Source organism: Patella vulgata, chromosome 9 (genome assembly GCF_932274485.2).
Source record: "Patella vulgata chromosome 9, xgPatVulg1.2, whole genome shotgun sequence".
Lineage (NCBI taxonomy): Eukaryota > Metazoa > Mollusca > Gastropoda > Patellidae > Patella > Patella vulgata.
Window position 1 is genome coordinate 34186505 of NC_065887.2, and position 21460 is coordinate 34207964.

General features: G+C 31.0%; 1 protein-coding gene across 2 annotated transcripts; it reads right to left on the reverse strand.

Annotated features, from left to right (window-relative positions):
* Positions 1-1165: 1165 nt before the first annotated feature.
* Positions 1166-21460, reverse strand: LOC126807715 (sterol O-acyltransferase 1). Of its 2 annotated transcripts, none has more exons than XM_056103371.1 (15): positions 21342-21460; positions 18527-18594; positions 18100-18239; positions 14401-14463; positions 13948-14055; positions 12580-12728; positions 11972-12099; positions 11462-11537; positions 10158-10245; positions 7278-7477; positions 6464-6540; positions 5978-6076; positions 5576-5705; positions 4811-4953; positions 1166-4197 (listed from the first exon to the last, which is right to left on the reverse strand). In XM_056103371.1, exons 1-15 carry the CDS (start codon positions 21403-21405, stop codon positions 4126-4128), a joined length of 1605 nt encoding a protein of 534 aa, XP_055959346.1. In that variant the 5' UTR covers positions 21406-21460; the 3' UTR covers positions 1166-4125. The 2 variants fall into 2 exon arrangements, with proteins under 2 accessions (XP_055959346.1, XP_055959345.1); XM_056103370.1 differs by having other exon boundaries at positions 7278-7474; positions 10155-10245.

Consider the following 21460-nt stretch of genomic DNA (forward strand, 5'->3'; position numbering starts at 1 on the left):
CGTACGTCTTAAACTATAGGTATTCTATTATTCTATTCATAGAATTACAGTATAGGCTGCACGATAGGCACCTTATGTTAGACACAATAGGCACCTACATTTTAGTCGCCCGAAGGAACCCTACATCGGGTGAAGGCAAATGCAAACATTTGAACCGGCGCCTTGTAGGGGAACAAATAAACCAGGGCCTCTTTTATGGGTTTAAAGGGACATGTCCCAGGAAAATGGCGATAAATTTTGCAGTCTCAAGAGCTCGAGCTAATTTTGAGCTATTTTTTCTTCCTATAGCGTAATGAGGTGGACAACCCCTTCCTTAGTGCTGATCTTGCTGCCGGTGTGGTAGACGTTGTAGTCACGTCATCAGAAGACGATGGTCTCTTTCAAATCACAAATGCATCCATTGTCTTGTCTTCGTCGCTATCGAATTCTCAATCTCAAAACGTTCAAAAATGTTTTGCCAGTTCCGCCAGTGCAAATGGCAACACTGGACACGAGTCGGATGCTAGGCCGGTAGGACTACGCGAGACGAGCCGAGCCTCGAGTACGTGAGTGTGATGAGTACACGTGTTCACTCTGTTCAGTGGCAGTAGACCAAAACGCCTCACAGTAGTTATGTACAACGCACGTATGGTATCAAGACAAAAGGACCAGGAGGTGATGATGACAGGCAGGCCTCGGTGGACCATGCTATGAGCCTACGAGTCGCCTACCAATTTGAACACTCCTAAAAATATCATTATTGTCGGCGAAATATTTGGGGGAAGGGGGCTAATTCGAGTTTTTTGGGGGGCTTAGCCATCCCATAGCCACACCGTGGCTACGGGCCCGATGACCTACCTAATTAATCTCGAAGGAACGTGAGGAATTAAACCACTTTAGTCCAATCGGCCAGCAAGCTAAAACACGACTTTTCGTCCAAACAGGGTCATAATCCATGAAATTACAGTCGGATACATGCCAACATCTAAAGGAAACGAAATCGTTGGGATATAACCATATATTTTAAATTTCGTCGAAATCAGATAAAAACTGACCTGTAGAGTGTTCACAAACAACTGTGAACGGACAGACCGCATAATACGTCCAAATCAACATGTAGGCGTATAAAAACTATTTCTACGTCAAATTTGTACATTGCCCTTTAGAAAACACCAGTAACAATACCTTTTCAGTCTTCGGTTTTATTTAGGTTTATATACATTTATATACATGCACATTATGTTACATCAATACTGAGTTAATAGTGGCAGATACATTAATACAACAAATAAACAGATAAATAAACAGACCTATATAACAATTGTTACTTATACAAATGGAAAAGGCAGTATTCATCTTCACAATATCATGGTTCTTTGTCTTATACTACACATGTATACTCGCATTAGACTATCTAAAAGTTAAAAATTGTGTGTAAAACAAACATACACACACCAGTAGCATACTGTAATATGCACAATCGAAAGGAACCGAGATATGTGGGATATAAACATATATTTTAAGTTTCATCAAGATCTTTGGGATATAACCCCATCTTTCAAGTTTCGTCAAAATCGGATAAAAATTCTGACCTGTAGAATGTCCACAAACAAAATGTGAACAGATGGTCAGGGGCAACGACAATCTACATCCACGTGAAAATGTGAGCGTATAAAAAATATGCTAGCAGTTGCCCTTATATTGGTTGACTGATTCCACCTGTAAAATAGCAACCAATCAACCCATTAGCCTTTGTTTTGATTTTGAAAGACATGGTAATAAGTGCATATGCATACATGTAAGTCACGCCCTAAAAACATGAATATTGGAAAACAAATACAAATTTGAAACCCAGACTAAAAAGGTTCTGCATAACTGCAGTGTTTTGATCGTTGAAATTAACGGGGTTTCTGCTTCATTAACAGTCTACATGCATTAAGATAACGTTTCTTTAAACAATAGAGTTGTCTAATACAATCAACGTTACAGCTGATTTCCTTGAACCTTTGACATTGTGAAGATGGGCAAGATTAGAATCATGACTAAGTTGATCCAGTATTAGGAATCATGGAAAGGTTGATTCAGAGACAGATTTAACTCTTGGTATTTTCCTATTAATTTTATGTTTACAGCTATGAACATGCAATGAATGATTCATTGTTTGTGTTTATGGTGGGGTGGCGGTTGGGGAAGGTAATTTTTCTGAACTTTTAATAATTCATATATAACTGAATTATATAGGTAACATTAAGGATTTGAATTCATGCCTTATTATAATTCTATAAACATTAAATCAAACTGATGTTTTTTTTACTCAATCAAATTGATATATATTTATTTTAATATAGATCAATTTAATTTAGGATAAAATAGAAAGTTACATTTAAAATATGTAAATTCATGTAATCTATTAAATTACATAAATCTGATCAGTGGTATATACAATAATAATTTGTATCTGACCATTGTGATTCATTTTATTCCTTGCAATAATTCTAAAAATAATTATTAATTTACATCCTATATTACATTTTCAAATTACATTACATTATACATTACATAGTAATGACATAGGTATAGAAGTTTGGTTTTATTAATCATAATGAATACCTCGAACAACAATATGAACATAATCAAAGATTTGATAACACATTAGCCTTGATTGATCCAGTCCAAATTGTCACTGCTTTGACTTTAACAAATATTTGTTGCAGTAAACAATATGAGAGCATGGCCAATTGGTTCTTGATTAGAAATTATACAAGTACATGTACATGATATCTACATTGTTACCTAACAATTGAAAAGAAATTGGGTATGATCATCTAGTAATAACACAATTGAAGCTCTATCCTTGCCAAGGGTAGACAACTCAGTAGTGGACTGAGAAGAAGGCAATAATAAACAGTTAACTTGGAAAACCACAAAGTTGGTAGTTTTCGTCCTAAACATGATGAGGCAGTGATAGTGATGTAATATTCAAGCTATATTTGCTTACTGAGCATGAAAAGGTATAAATATATTGTAATGTGATTTCTTTTTCTTTCAGGGCCTGCCCTGAGTTACACACATTGAAAAATACTGCAGCTTAGGCTGAAAAATGATGAATGTTTCTTGTAATCTTATGCAGAAGTGAATATTATTTTAAACAGACAACACAATTATTTCTATGCCAGGATAAACTTTAAAAATATCACAGCCTATCAGATTGGGTTACATTATTTCAGAATAAGGCACAGGTTGTTTTAAATTGTAATACAAGAAATCAATGTTCAGGTTAACACAAGAGTGAAGTTAATATGACTTCATTTAACCTTTTGACGTCTTATTTTACAGTAACTAATATAATTTATTAATTAATATTATGGATGATAGCATGGAGATCTTGTGTCAACAAACATTAATATACATTAACAAACATTTTAATTTACTATTTACAAATGACATATTTTTGCAGAAATCCTGCCACTAAATATATTAACGTTTCAGAAACTGTACTAAAAAATTGTAAATAATGTCAAATTACTGAAGCTTCTTTACTATGGTGTCATAATATCACATATATGTTTAAGAGCTCATAACATTTCACATACTGCACATCAGATGTAGGGTTTTTTTTGTAGAAAACTGAAAGATCTTTCATATGAAAAAGACATGCGATTTCCAGCGTAAATTTTCTTCCAAACATTAACACTTGAGAATGTTTTCGTAAGACATGTAACTTACCGTATCGCTATTCCTACAACCACTATTACAGCCACTTGGTGTCGATAAACATGAGTCATGTCGCTAGCTGGCGATCAAGATGATTTGGTAATGACGCCAAAAATAGTAGGAGATTTGGTACCTAATGGGTTCAAATACAATGTACAACTCTTAGTCCGTTTGACCAGAAATTCAAATAATGAGTTCGAATCTCACCAAAAATGGTTTAAGATTAACAGCTTGTATTTTATAGATGTGTAGCCCAGGATTTATTTAATAATCAAGTAACCATCCATATCACAATAACAAATCATTGTCATGGTTACAGTAACAAACTTTGACTATTTAATTCCTCAAACTATAACAACATCTATATAAACAGAGATATGGTTCCTATCTTTGGTTTTCCATTTTCATATTCAGTTACTTCCTCTTAATCATTTAAGATTTAGCCTTCAGACTGGTAAAATCACAATTCCAGGAACGTGGAATGAGGTAATCCAAGAAATTATCCTGAAAATGGAGAGGAAAACTAAAGTTTAATATTTTAAAACTTAATGGTATAGACCTTGTTCCATCACTAATCAAAGTAATACATCAGAACAACCCAGTTTCAATACTTTATTCTGATCTTCATCAAAGAGGGTTAGCTCCTTTAAATTATACCAAAGTTTATAATATTTACACAGTAAAACAAATAAAATAGAGGCTAGTGATGACAATTGATACAAATCAAATATATGTTAAAATATTACAGGCCTGGCGGAGTGGGGGGGGGCTAGGGGGGGCTTTAGCCCCCCCCAATAATTTGGCCGTACGTACTCTTTTCTCCAGGTTATTGCGGCCCCTGGACCCACGCCTATAAGGACCTAGGATGGAAGCCCCCCTCCCAATCAAGAATTGCTTCCGCCGGCCCTGTATTAACAATATGTAAATATGTGTGCATTACAACAATAGAACATAATGTAATCTTCAACCATTGATCAATCTAATGTTCAAATATCAACAATATGTAAATATATCTTCATTACAACAATAGAACCTAATGGAACCTTCAAACATGTTAGAATTTATTCTTTGATTAACTATCTTAATCTGGCTTATTGTTATTATTAAAGGTACTTACAGTAGAATTAGGACAATTAGCTCTGGCATACCATTCCATACTGTATAAACACATTAATAATCCAGTCCCAATAAACAATGCTACCCACATAAATACATTTAATCCTCTCGCGGTTCCTTTATCAGTTAAAAATATAAAACCAACTGCAAATAAACAAAATAATAATATTGCTGTATATGTATTACTAATTTACGAAAAGACATGTTAATGCAGAAATCAAAACATTAAATTTATGTATATCAGTTTATTGTAAACATTTTGCTACTTTCACAATTTAACTCAATTTTTGGTGGGTATAATTCAACCACTGAGTTAGTTTTTCACAATAATAAGGTAGTATGTGATGGTATATGGTAGAATTTGTCAGTATTGTGGGGTATTGGGTAGATGTGATTGTGTGACATATACATATATTTAAGAGACTTACATGTAAGATATGCATGTAACGTGATATATAAATGTAAAAGTTAGACATATGTATATATATATATACATATATATATATATATATATATATATATATATATATATATATATATATATATATATATATATATGTAATTGTGAGACTAGATGTAATTGTGAGATATGTGTAAGGCCTAGTTGAATTATCCCATCAAGTTTTAAAATTGATTCTCAGAAACTCTGGCGACAGTGACATATATCTTTGGATACAACTGATGATGTGGAACAGACTGACTGATGTGAAGACAATGGACTTCCACATAAAAAGTGGGTATATAAAAAAAATAGATCTATACTTACAGCCAGCTCCAGCAAACATAACAAACAAAACAGGATAGAAGAAACCAAAAGTAGCAATTAGAATATACTCGTGAAATATAGCAGAAAATATGAATACGACTCCCATTGATCCAGCTCGCCCACCAACTAACTGAAAAATGAAAAAAAAAATCATACACTCTTAGTCAAAAAAAAAGAAGAAAATTTTGTGTCATGAAAAACATATATCAAATGTAGACAATTTACTCTCATTCAAAATAGATATTGTGAACTCAAGTTCTATATAATGAACAAATCTGGGAAATCTAAGAGTTATTGTAAAAAAAACTCCTGTGAATCATTTGCCGATCATAGCCGGATCACTGAAATACCCATGCTTTATTTTATAGATGTTTAAAATCATGTAGGTAATAAAAGACTTACATAATATACATCTTTATATACATAGGTATATAACCAATCATGTACAACAACATTCCAGGTTCTATAGTAATTAGCAAACGTAGTAGAATTCCACCAATCCTAGAAAATAACAACAGCACACCAACATATTACAAACTAGTAATTTATAAATCTAAAGATACAAATCAAAATCTGGATTAACAGACCTTTAATTGGTATTTGTCATATATGTTTATCTAAGAAAATGATTGAGATATTTAGCTTTGAAGTTGGTATACACCATTAGATACATTTTAAAAAAAAAAAAAAAACCAAAACACGAAGTGTTTGACTAAGATAGTTGGAGAATAAAAACCCATTTGTTGCAATTTTTGTCATTTAGTCAGAGCTGGTCACATATACCTCTAATTTTCAAATATGACATCTATTAATATATTTATTATCGTATCCACTAAAATTATTAAAATTGTTCAACATATTGGTATTTAAATTTCAAGAGTCATTCACCTTATAAAATAATCTGTCTCCAAAACTTAACATTTCAGCAAAAGCATTCAACCATGAATGTAGAATAGCAAAGAAACCTGAAAAATAAAATACATGTATAACAAATAAAAAAACAACCCCTACGAAATGTTTAATGAGGCATAAAACAGATTGTTGCCCATATCAACAATTTATCTACCAAATAGCAACATTAATGCATATTCCTGAAGCAATGGCCCGAGAAATCCCTCTCTGGCCATTGCTGGATTGACTTATGATACTTGAGCTTTTGAGGGAGTGTGTCTATTCTTCCCGTTTAATCAAATCTATCCCAAGTACAGCAGCATGACAGCCCTTCGTTTAATCTGGGGTCTTCTCTAAAACTTTGGACAGTGGTTTAAGGTATTAAAAACGATGAAAGTACTTTGTTCGACTCCAATCTGTATTGTTTACATTGTAACTGTTGATATTTCTGCAATATTCTTCTATGCACTGGTTAATTGTGCGTAAATATTTTGTGAGTCATAACGTAACGTTATGTAAACAATGTGGAGCTCTGTTTAAACCCGAATGACATTGTTCCACAGTTAGGTATTGGTTGTTAATCGGACTATTGACCAGTCATAATTTGGAACAGAAATTTGCTTTCATTACGGTAGTGCTTGAATGGGATTAGGTCTAATCAAACGAAACACTGCCAGGAGTATGCATTAATGTAACTCCAGAACATCTTATGTATCAACAGACAACACCAATATACCAAATTCAATTGTTTTATTGACCAAAATGTAACATTCACTGTTTTATCTACCAAAATGTAAGCTGAATGTCTTACCTATAAATAGAACTAGTGTTCCAGGTAACATACATCCAAATACTGACAACATAAAACCTTTCAGTGTCACATGTTCTCGGTTAAAATTCTGGAACACTGGTACGCAGAATCGTTCAAAGATATAATAAATGTAGAACATACACGCCAAAACTTGACCAAAATTACTGACAACATATCTCCATGAGATTGATGGTGTCCTGTAATAAATAAAACAATATTTCTTTTTAACATCAATGGATTTCTTATGAAATACGAGTTATATTAGCTGTATTAAAGTAGCAATGATTCTATGTAATAAGATGGAATAATTTGCCTTTAATATCTACTTGGAACTTACTATACATACTAATTTAGAAATTCTAACAGTTTAAGCGCCAGTACTTTTTGGAGTTCTCAAGATAACAACACTTTTAAATAAAGGTTATTTTGGTAGTTGACTAAGTTAGGAAGTCGAGTTTTCAAACATTTTATTTGAGAATTCAGGAGGTTGCAAGATTCAACAAATTGATTGATGGTCATAGTATAGTATTTTATTTTTAGCTCCATGCAGAATACTAGACATGATTTGTTTTTATAAATTTTAATAATAACATTGCTACTTTAAAAACCTAATCTATATGTTGTTCTTTATTTTATAATATTTTACACAGTGATGACAAAATCTCATATTATCATGCCAGTGCAGTACTTTGTGCAATTTGCTATAGGCAGAAAAACAAATAGCCAATGTGGGAAATGTGCACAGCAAAACACAGACAAGAACATAATGATACATTTCATAGTGAATCCAAAGCTGTTACCAATATAAAAGCACCACAGTACAAAATCTGAGGCCTCTATAGTTAATGCCAATGGCAAGCATTTTGTCACAATTTGTAGAAATGAGACCACAACTGGCTCGAGTTTACAGAGGTGACAAATGTTATGCAGATTATAGATTGCACAGCAACAGACATATATAATATGATGTGCAGACACGAAGATAGGCAGGCACCAATGATATGTACATAAAAACATGTAACTGATAATTTGTTGGTTTATGAATATAAGTGTGGGTAACTCTCTTGACATGTTTCCTGGTCACATGACCTAAAGTTGTGTAAAATGTTATGCAACTTGGAAATTTAACTAACATTCAGTCAAATGTCAGGACGAGAATATGTAGCACAAAAATTAGGCATATACAAGTGTTAAAATGTACAATTTTTATGTCATTTTACTGAAGAAATATACTGTTAGGTATCATTTTGATATTCTATTATATCACAATAATGTGAATTTAATTAGAATTGGGATTTTAAAGACGTACTTTTGTAAGAATTAGACAAAGAGCTGACATTTCTTACTATAATAGTTTAAAAATAAATAATTAAAAATGAATATATTGAACATATAAGTCAAACTTCTATTATTCTGCAAAGTTATTACTGTTTGAAGTTTTGATAAGAATAGCGTATTGCTATTTACTGCTACCATTAATATGCTGTTGAGAGTTTATTATTGACTTGTCATGTGAATAAATGTCTAATTAATAGTTTATATAACATTTACAGCCAAAACAAAGGCCTCCAATAGGCAGATTTAGCTCTGACATAATGCATCTTTAATCATATTCAATGAATATTACATTTAATAATATACAGTAATGAGTAGTACCAATTTCATAAATACATTATTGCAAATCTCGTTTAAGAGATACACTTTAATCTTGTAATTCTGAATGTAACAACATCAGATCATGATGAGAATCATGTTTTCACAATTGCGAAAATTATCCACAGATCAATTCTTTCAAACACAAAATCTTTTAAAAATCATAATTCTATGGTGCATAGATAGGGTATGAAATGTGGCCTTAAAAATCTTGGGTCAGTATAAATCCTGCAGGATTGCATGTTGCCGGCTGCTACTGTGAGGAGCCCACATGTTTTTTTTTTCAGTGGTGTCACTGTTAGCCAATGACTACAGTTCTGCAGGACTTTGTGCGTGATGGCCCTATTGGACCAATTTTTACTCCTTGTTATCAAGATCTGTACACGTTTCAGCATGACAATGCTCCACGAATACAGCACATATTTCCATGGACTTTTTGAACCAAAACAATATAGCAGATCCACATGACCAGCTCTCATCTTTTAATAAAGAATGATTTATGAACATAAACATGTATGTTATTTGAATAACATTGTAATATACAAAATGTAATTTGAATAATCTTGTAATATACAAAATGTAATTTGAATAATCTTGTAATATACAAAATGTAATTTGAATAATCTTGTAATATACAAAATGTAATTTGAATAACGTTGTAATATACAAAATGTAATTTGAATAACGTTGTAATATACAAAATGTAATTTGAATAACGTTGTAATATACAAAATGTAATTTGAATAATCTTGTAATATACAATGAACATGAAATTTGAATGATTTTTTCGGGTTTGATATATGTAAATTCAGTTTGAAAAAAAATCAACTGAGCTCACCTTAAATCAATTTTAATACCATTGTATGAATAATGAAAAATATTGGAAGACAAACTCTGCCTTTAGTAATAAAAGAAAATAATAATAAATGTTTTATCTAAATATTTTTCAAATTTTAAAACCCGGTTTGAATCATGTGTGAGATAGGTTCGATTATATTTGATTTGTTTGTGATTTGGCGTGCAATATTTTTAAAACAAAATTTGATTCCTGAAAAATCTTGGATCATGTTTCCACTTTGTTAATCAAGAAATTCAAGATTCTGACAAACAGTTCATGCCAGTGTTAGAAAACTTTCAGAGCTAAAACATCATCATAACATAATGATATTGATTTCCCAAAGATTTGTTGTTTTTTTCAGTAAAAATGACTGTAAAATGACTAACCGTGGGTAGGAATCCTGATAAACCAAAGTTGGTGCAAACAGAAAATATAAATATTTTGAAAAGTCAGGAATAACTGCTCTCTCTTCACCATCTGAAACGAACATAGTAAAATTTGACATTAATAATTACTGTGTGCTATAGCAGTTCAAGCTATGTAAATGAAAGTCTGTCAACATCCTGTCAGTTTGACCTCAAGTCATATCAGAAAGGCAATCAGGGGTAGGTTACTTATTTCTCTGTTGTTGCTTATTTGTCACAAAAAAACACAAATTTTCTCCCGTCATACGGATGTCAGTCAAAATGAAGGTGAAATATTGAAGTTAAGGGCACACAATCTTAAAACACTTCTGTCCAAAAATGATTCAAATCGATCAATACTAGCCTAAGTTACGGCCATTCTATATTCCTTATCTATGACCATTTTACATTGGTTTGTATTGATTTCACTCTGCCATCTTTATATCACTTATCCCAAAAAAGTAATAATAATCGTGCTATTTTTTTCGTACAATCCAGTCGATTTTCATGAAGGATTTTTTTATACTTGGATGTTTTTAATCAGATGATAACAATAGTCCTTACATTAAAATAGTACATTTTTTTTACTTTAAAGATAACAGTATTTGCAAACGCTCTGGCTTGCCGTGCCTTTAATGATAGTTTGTTAACATTATTATTCTAGATTTAAATTTTACGTGACCCAGAGGTTTGATGTCATAACGTCATAAAATCTCATGTGATAATGGTCAATATAGTGTTAAAATAAAATATAATATAGATATACATTTTAAAGTCATCTCATTAAAAAAACAACTGTAGATTATAGACCTTTCATAAAAATATTTTCATAAATATGAATTTTATGCCAGAAATTACTATGGCAAATACTCTAATTTAGATATTTCATGCAAATTGTATGCTGTAAACTAAAAATTAATTGTTGTGAATCCCTTTTAATTATTCAGACTAGAACTACATCAAATAATGTGTTGATTAGGCCTAATTCTATTACAAAACTATCAAAATCTACACCAACGACCTAATCTGAATCAGTGTCATTCAATATGGACGGTAAACTGTCATTAGCTGAACATTTTCATACTGACATATCACCATTTTACTCTAATTTTTCAAGAAACAGTACAAGGGAAGTAACTCTCATTACGCTAGAAACGTTGCATTCAGCTAACCGGATTTGCCAACAGTTATCAACACTGGTACTTATGGCAACATTAAAACATGTTAAAACAAATTAACAATTAATAATATTAATATTTCAATAGACCTATAGAATACAGTAAACTTACCATCATTTTTTTTGTAGTTTATAACACGAGGTATATTAGATCTAATAAAGGCATGAGTCTTCATCAATAAACGAAGCTAAAAATATAAACATAAAATAATATTTCACATTATATTAAACCATTATTTTACTAGAACTTCAAATGCTAGAGGTGGTCTGGTGTTGCACTTCGAGCTCTAGCTTGCAGGTTATTCTGGTTTGCAGTCATGGTTTGAGCGTACGTGACTTGGAGATAGGGGCACCTTCTCAAACTTCTGGGTTTACTCCAGGTACTCAGGATTCCTTCCACAGGAAATACCTCTGTGCATGCGCTAAGATAATAGAAATAAGACAACATGTCTGCGATATCACTCCTGGTGAAAGCAGATGTTAAACAATAATAAAAGAAGCACATCAAAGTGTACAAGTTTTTCATTCCATTAGAACAATGAGACATGGTTACTTGCCTGACTCACAGACTCAACACAATTCTTAGATTGAATTGATATAACATGTACTATAATACACATACCTGTTCACAAGTTATAATAATAGATGAGGCCGGTGCAAATTTATTATCAAATAAATACACCAGAGGTATGACCAAATAACACATCTGATAGATTATATAAATACCAAGCCATATATAATCATATAATCCTAGGAAAAAAAATAAAAATCATTAAAATAAATATTACTATAAACAAACAAGGTGCTTAGTTAAAAATTCGGTCATTTGGACATTTCTAAGTGTATAATTGTCACAGATACAAGATCTAAATTTCTATTTAGAAGCCAAATATTTTGCAGAATAAAAGTAAATATTATAGGCATTCTACCTTACACAATAGAAAGTACCAAAATAAGAATTGTCCAAAATGATTCAAATTGAACAATTTTTAAATTTAAATAAGGAAAATGTTTATTGGCTGCACTGCATTTTTACCAGAAAATGCCATAAATTATAGTGTTTTTTTTTTTTACTGTTTTGACAGAAATATTCGAGAAATTATATTGTACATGTATGCTTTACTATTTTCGGTGTAATAAATTGAGTCAATTGTGCCAAAATTACTTCTGCTTATTTAAAATAAAATTTGAATTATCAAAATCTGTTTTAATCTTATAATTCTAACTTACTGGCCCTGCCTGGTTTTCTATTGTTGGCGTAGAAGTGAAAAACAGGATAGACGATGACCAGAGTACTGGATTTCATACATAACCACAGTGCTATCACTCTTGGAAATTGCCCAAAATTCCACTGAATCAAACCGAAATCTAAAACTGGCCTGAAAATATTTTCAAAGTAAAATAATCATAACAATGAATTGCAATTATATTCTTCTTAAGCTTGGGAAATGAAGAACATATTGGACTATCATACAAAAAATTCTTCATTTCACTTTATTATGGGGTTAGGCTGCACTAGCTATAGCAACCTCACTTTAACCCACATATCCAACAGTAAAATCGATCCCATAAATGATGAACTAAATTCCAAATTGGTTTAACTTAATGACAGAAGAATAAAATTAATTAAAATCACTATTTAAATAATTCACTGTAGAAGTTAATGTGTAATATGTCAAATGTTGTATTATTTATCTTATGTATATTTAAAAAACCCTGAAACAACAGCATTACAAAAAGATATTGAAATGACAGGCTTTTTTATTCATCTTCATAACGTTTTGGGTTAATCATGGACCTTATGTATTATAAGGTCCATGGGTTAATAGACCCTTTAGCAAATGATTTATTTAATGAGTTTTAATGTATCTAAATATAGATATTAATATAAGTACTCAATGACTTTAATACTGATCAATTAAATATAATAATATACATGTACGGTACAAATAAATTATTCTCTTGTAAATATAATTAAATGACAGATGTTCGTCAATCCTTATCATTTATTACGTACCATCCTCCTTTCAAAATCCCTTAAATGTGAACAATTTATATCTAATGATTTATTTAAGTCATGCATGTGTAGTTGCATTGATACATGTACAAAAGAGATTGCAACTGCATAGGATCACTGGGTCCCTCACCTAAACTGATACAAGTATTCTTTCAAATTAAACATTTTATAGAATGACAACAAGCTGATGTCCCACGCCTCCATCCCAAAATGGACACTTATTAATAGCACATTTACCTTTTTATAAAACATTCTGCTTAACGTAATGAAATTACGCATCAAGTTTCATCAATTTGACTAAATGTTATCATGTTTCAAAGCATCAACAAATCATATTGCTAGCCAAAACGCAAACTGGTCCTAATGTTTTGACCAATCAAATTGCACATTTCTGCAGAAAATGAAACAAAGATAAAATGAAATTAATAACTAACCGAGAACTGTTATATTAATCATTAGTGTAATTGGACCTTTAACAATGAGTTGTTAACAGTCCTAGCTGGTGGAGAAGGAAGTGATACTGTGATTAATTTCCTACTACTCCCTCATTAACACCTAAAACAATTACAATGTAACCTTACCCTCCAGTATGAATCCAGTCATGTATAAAAGTATTCAGTGAAAATACAATCAGAATAGCCACAAAAATGTGATATATTGTTCGAATATGATTGACTTCAAATAATTCACTGAAAATAAATTTCAAATTTTTTAATTATACATTCATTGCAGAAGAGATCAAACTGATATCAAATTTGTATAGTACTACAGACACACAAACATCAATAATAGTTTGATATACGGATGATTTCTAGTAATAGAAAGTTGTTTCCATGTTAAACTTAGCACAAAGTCAAATAAATTTCAAACAATCTAAAAGTGAAAATTGTTTAACTCCCTCCTGCTTTTATTTCAAGTATAAATCTATCAACCTGCTGTAATCATAGTTTCTACTTGATAAGGTTTTAAAATCAAGAAATGCTTTGATAGAATTTTGGGACCAAGAGACAAGTTACAATTTAGTAGTCACCCACCTGAGAACAGATCTCCTATTGACAAATACTTTATCTGGTAATGAGCCATCTGAACGCTTTTTACTGAAATTAAATGAACATAAAAACATGTAACCATGTAAAATCAAAATATACAACAAAATTTTTTCAAAAACCACCAAAAACCCTGTGGTTACTAAAACAGTACAATCAATATTGTAAGTTATGCATCAGGCATTATATAAAAGTAAGCATACTCGGTCCTGTGCAATGACCAGTCAATACATAGTATAAAGAAGCCTCACAATAACTGATAAAAAAGAAAACCCAGATGTATATATAGAAAAAGAATATTAATAATAGCAGTACATGTAATAATAAAAATCTATTACTATCTGTTAATCCTTTCACTAATCTGCACTTACACATTTTAAGATCAGAAAACCTAGAAAATGATATTTTAATATTAGCAGCTTTCTTGTATTTCATCACAGATTGGTTTGTTTTAATTACATGGGGATACCATAATCTCTTCAGTGCTTAGGCCATCTAAAGGCCCTGATCAAGCACTGAACTACATGTACGATACATTTTGTCTTATAATGATAAAAGATTTGTATAGCTGGGTTTATTTTGTAGTTCATGAAGAAATAAAATAAAAATTATGTATACTACTATGAAATAACCTAGGAAACAAAGTATAAGCATGAAGACTCAAACAATTGATATTTAGTTTTAACTATCTCAAAAGTTTTCCAATTTCTCAATACCTACATAAAGCTTGAAACTGTACATGTATTTATCAGATTCTCTGCATTGTTTTAGACTGTTTTTTTGTGAGAAACCAGTCAAGCTAAGACATCACTTATAGAAAAAGGCATTATGGCTGAGTAAACTTAATATATTCAAGCAATTTCTGAAAACGGAGCTATGAATATAGTTCTTTAGAAGAGATTATCAAGTACTTTAAAAGCAGTATTGATGATCTTAGTCTAGATTGTTTGGTTATTTTGTCTTGTCTCTGAATAGAAATCTTTGATCTTCTAATTTCTGTTCATCATTCAAATGATGAATATTTTCATTGACCTTCTGTAACGTCAGTTTTAGTAAGGCAGCAAGATGCTTGATCAAATGTTGACTGCATTAGGATCATTAAATGTCTAACTAGAACTAATAATAATGTTATGTGACAGCTGGTAAATTTACAAGGGATCACACTCACGCGCACAAACACCTGTCAGACGTCACTATCAAAAACAAGACAAAATGAAACTACTAAATGAACTGTCTCCCAAAACCTTTAGTATAAACATTTGTGCATGAAATTACAAAACAATTGCAACCACAACCAATTTATGTCTAGGTTTATACAATGGGGCTTGACTATAACATTGATGTCTGGATTCGCTTACACATGTGGCCTGGATTCACTTACACATGTGGCCCTATAGTGAGTCCTCTATATTATACTGAAGGACTTCACTCGAACACTTCCACCTTTAATGAAACATGCCTTATGACTACCCTATATATATATTACATGTATGTAATATAAGTCAATAAGTATTACTTTAAAATTAGCTGAAATGAAATGATTTGTCAAGAATTAACAAGTGCATAAAGAAGTAGTCCCAGACATATTTCCGATAAATAAAATTAGCTCATTCTGTGTTAAAGCTCTTATAATTGTGGAAATTAACATGGTTACCTGATGAAAGTCTCATTTATCAAGTAAAATAATAAAAAACAACCCCTTATACAAATTTCATAACCATGTTAAGCATTTTATACAATCTAATAATCTGAGATTGTTCCTTTAAAACTATACTGAGGTAATTCTTTTATTTTATGCAGAGTTTTCAAGAGGCATTATCACTCATCATGAAAATAAATGTAGTCTCTCCTAATTACTGAAAATACCAGGACAGGATTCATTAAATTCCTTGAAAATCTCTAAACAATTAATTGTAATACTAAACAAACTGACAGTTAAATGTTTTAGGCCTAAACCCATGATAAATTGATAATCATTTGTTTTAATCAACTGGCCACGAAGTGCTAATGCCTCTTTTAAACATGTCCACAGCCACACCTCAAAGACTAAACGAGAATGCACCTTTTTTTGCATGCCTCATAGATTTACGTCAGCCAAGGGAAATGAACACCCTTAAATATACCCAAAAAGTTTTCTTCAACCAAGATTTAAGCAAAGAAGAGTTCAGTCATGATTCAACATTTTAATATTATGCCAGAATATCAAGAAATAAAGGTTTTATCTTATAGATTGTAAAATATGATATCAGGACTTTAGTTTAATTATAATAATTATTGCAATACATGATTATTTTTTTTTTAGTTGTTTACTCCAGTATATCTTGGTCTTTATATACATGTACCTTGTTCAGTAATGTACAGAATGTGATTTGAATAATGATTTTAACAGGCAGTTTGATTTAGTATTTCTTTGTCAAGTTATGTTCTTTATATGTTATATTTCTTTGTAAATTTATTCACTACAGATGGCATGGTTTCTTATAGTTCTTGTTTCATACCAGATTTGAACCTTGCAAACATATACGGATATCAGATTCAGAGTTAGTATACTTCAGTTAGCTCTAACATGTAATATGAATTAGAGTTAGTATATTTCACTTAGCTTTCGACCTCATTCAAATCTGATAAACAGCTCTAACATGTACATGTAATTGAATTTAAATAGCAAAAGCAGTGTATAAAGCAAGATGTAAAGAACATTTAAATAAAATACAATCACTGGTTTACATTATACATAGAAAACTGTGATTGTATTCTAATTCCACATAAATGGTATTTGTTTTCTTAAATACTACTCCAGGATTAACATATGATCAATTTATAAAGACTGAATTAGTGGAAGTTTTGTGTCATAAGCATTCTGGCTTACCAAAAATGTTGAAACATTTATAGGTTCAATATCAACCTATGATTCACTTAATTATGAATCAAAATTTTTGACCTGTGGTTGTAACATTTTAAATGGAAAAAGACATCATACACCCTTTCGTAAAGCCTAAACACAAATCAAAATAGATTCAATGATTCTTCCCTAGAACAAAGGTATATTGAAGCTATCAGTTATTTAATTCCTCATTTAATCAAATATTAAACCCATGGTAAAGGGATGAAACAGGGTGAACTAAACGGAACATAAACAAGTGAAGAGGTGCACCCAAAAAATAATGATTAAAAACCCTTGGGTAGTATAAAATCAACAGTTGGATGGGTGAACATATACCTACGTTAGGTTTTCTGTAATTAAACATTCTGCCCTTAAAAAACATACATAAAAACATTCTAGCCTTAAAAAAATTATACATAAAAATATTCTATCCTTAAAATACACAAATCAAACATTCTAGTCTTCTAATACATCATATAGGCATTCTAGCTCTAAAATACAAAAAACTTGAAAATGTTGGGTTTTTTTTTTTTAGAAAATCAAACAATTCGAACAGATTTCTCTTTTAAAGGAACAACATCATCAAACCGTGTTAGGCATTAGGGTTGGCATACAAACTTATCATTATACATGTACATACAATTGTGTGTATTATCAGTGCTTGAAATAAAAGTACAAATTCATTTATCTACAAGCAACAAAGGTGCTAATTCTTTTTGATTTTGGTCAAATTCCATTGAAATCTACAATTGTATTTCTGATTTTAAACATTTTTATTAAATTAAAACAAAAATGAAATTTACCTTTTATTAGCGCTCTCAAAGGCCTTGTAGTTTTTATCAACTTGAGGTTCTTGTTCGATTCGTTCAACTTCCGTTACAAAGGATTCAAATAATTCATCAAGCTGATGTCCTAGATTACTCATCATATCAGACTTCAGAATCTACAAAATATATTACATATAAATAAAATATTCAAATACATGTATCTGTCTTGCCAAAAAAAAAGATGGAGAGGTGGCGGGGGTGTATGTGCAGATCTGCGTATGTGTATTACATACATACAAGAAACATTGAATATTTTAAGTGTAGGTGTATATTTCGAACTCAATGCTGCTTTCAAAAATCAATTGTACCATATTGTATTTTAGATTTTTTATTTGATGGACTGGGCTTGTAAGAATTTTACAGTGGCTGGTATATATAATTATATATAATTGCTTGCAAATACCTGAGCTTGGTCTCGAATCCGTTGTAAATTGGGAGAGAAAGTTTTCTTGATATCTGGCATATTTCCTCCTGAAATAAGTAAATATTTTATACAAATAGATCATGTGTAAATACATCAACAGTATTGTATCACAGCATAATTCAAAATAAGTCCAATAATATTTGTTACCGGTAACAAAAGAATTATAAAATGTAAAGCCAATTGAATGACAACAAATCAAATATATGGTAGCAGTACCAGTGGAAAGTTGAAAGCCAAGTTAAAGATGACAACAGATGAGCTGTATTATATCTTATACATGCTAACAACAATTTGTTTTATTCTTTAACACACAATTACTTGTTCAATTAAAAGATAACGAAATGTACTTTGATTTATAAAGACAAGTTCTCATCAGCATATAACATAGTTACTAAATAAAGCCATCACCCATCCATTCATTTCTAATACAAAATAGCAGCTATCTTACAATTCATTGGATATGTTTTTCAATCTATTTTTATCTAGTAAATATATCTTTAAAGCTCTTGATCAACATTTGTGGGATTTTAAATACCTTGCAATCTACATGTATAATGCTCAAAGGCATGGTACAATGGTGAGAGAGAGAGAAATGGGGTTTAACGTCTACTTGGCATAAACTAGGTCATTTCGGGCCTAACATATGTTTTCTTTAATTTTTATTTCAATAATTCGGTTGCGCGTAGGGGTCTTTAGCAGTGGAAGAAAACTGGAATGGTACCAGGTGATTTGGTATAATCTGCAGGTAATTTTAACAAGCCAGTACCACATATAAATGTTTGGTTAAATCTTTTGATGGGCCATGTTATAATCTGGTTGAAAACAACATCCCAATTCATAATATATATCAGTCAAGTGTTTACATTGTACAAATCAGATAATATCCTGCTTATCACAACACGTACATGTCTCAGTCTGTGCTATATTGTAGATAATAAATATCACATACATGTATCTAGTACAAATAAAATGACTTATCTTACAACCGTTTATTACTACAAATAGTACACATATGTAGGTTACGTTATAGTTAAAGTTTTTTTTAACTAGATTTAAAAGCACAGTCCATGTCACATATTTCTCATAAGTCAAAAATATGTACTACATGTATTTTATATATTTTAAAGACTGTTATTATTGTGTAATTAAGCAGCAAATCCAAGCATTAAAAAGATTGGTTGCCAGGCTAATAAACATATGCACACAGCTGCTAAATTGTTGCTGTCACATATTTAATCTTTTGGAGGTAATAAGTGCATTACAAGCCAGTAATATCAATTTCATGCAGATCGAATGATAAATTTTGTTGTTAGAGCATTCACATGTTTCTACAAAGTGAAACAAGGGCCATAACTGGACTACATGTAGTAATTAACAGAAACTACTGAATATGTTTCTTTGTCTCATGAGTGTAAATAACATATGTAAATTTCACAAAGATTGGATAATGAATGTCTTTAGTAGTAATTGCAGGGGAACCACACTCTTGTCTCTAGAATTTATAAGTAGTTTTGAGAAATTGTGAATGACAGACAGACCATACAACAATATACGACCACATTTCCATGTGGGCGTATAAAAACCAGACATGAAAACGGGATTAATATTATATGTGTATAGATGAAGGTATGGAATGGAAATCAACATAAACTTTAGACCAAATTATAATGGACCAATATCAATAATCTTTCAACAAAAATGCAAATTTGGATGAGTTAAAAAATAATCTGTACATATTCTGTTTAGGTTATCTGATTATTGAAGATAATATCAACCTACTTATACATGTATAAGGAAAATGAACCTAGGCCATGATGATTCATGCCTCAAGAACATAAACATATTATATAATTTATCAAGATAACCTCTTCCACTATTATAAATAATATTATCTATCTCATTGATAACTGCATTTTATTGTTCCTTCTAATCTAGAATGTAACCTAGGTCAAAATCATTCAATTTACATGTACATGTACTATTTCTCAAATTAAATCAGACACAATAATTCAAACAGGGTCAGAGACAATTCTAAATTCCAATTCCTCATAACTTATGTGTACTGACATACATTTTTTTATTTTTTGCACCACAAGATTAAATGTGCAAAGCATGTGTACAGCGGTTTAAAGTGCTACTTTTCTGCAGCAACTGGACTACCATTTTCTGGTCAAATACAAAAGCCTATTAACTTTTGTTTTTCATGATTTGATCTGAGTCACGAGACACTGTGAGTTTGTGAAACTTTCTTCAAAAAGCCCCCTGCATGTCTCATTTTAACTATTTTTAAGATGCAATTTGAATAAAATTTTAGTATGTTGAATAGGAAATTATGCAATTACCATATTAATTTCAGAGTGAATTTGTGTTTTGCAATGGGTATGATTGTTATGTAGCCATAGTTTCAAGTTTGTGAGTAGTTGTTCAATTTTATTAAGAAACAGGATCACGTCACGAGGATGTACATGCACTCGAATACAATATATTATAGTCATAGGCACAAGAGTATCTTATCATCAATTATTTCCCTCATTCATGCTTGTAAGCATATAAATGGTGTGAACTTTAAACTTTAGTCGATCCTTCATATGAATCACTCACAAGCAGGACACGATTTCAATAGTTCAACGTAAACAGTCTAAAATGAGTTGACCTCTTTTTCATTAATAAAGAGACAACATATTAAATTTGCTGGTACTCTCTTGTCCTGGGTCTAGTCACAGCCGAACTTTAGACAAATATTCATTCGACGATACTTCGTTTTTCTTAGATATAAATATCAATAAAAACTCACCATTACTTAAATTACCATTGCTAAACCGATGCCTCGGTTGATTTTCGTTAACTTCTTCAGCCATTTTGTCTGCAATTTATCACGTGATTAAAACCATTCGTAACTTTATTTAAGAGAGT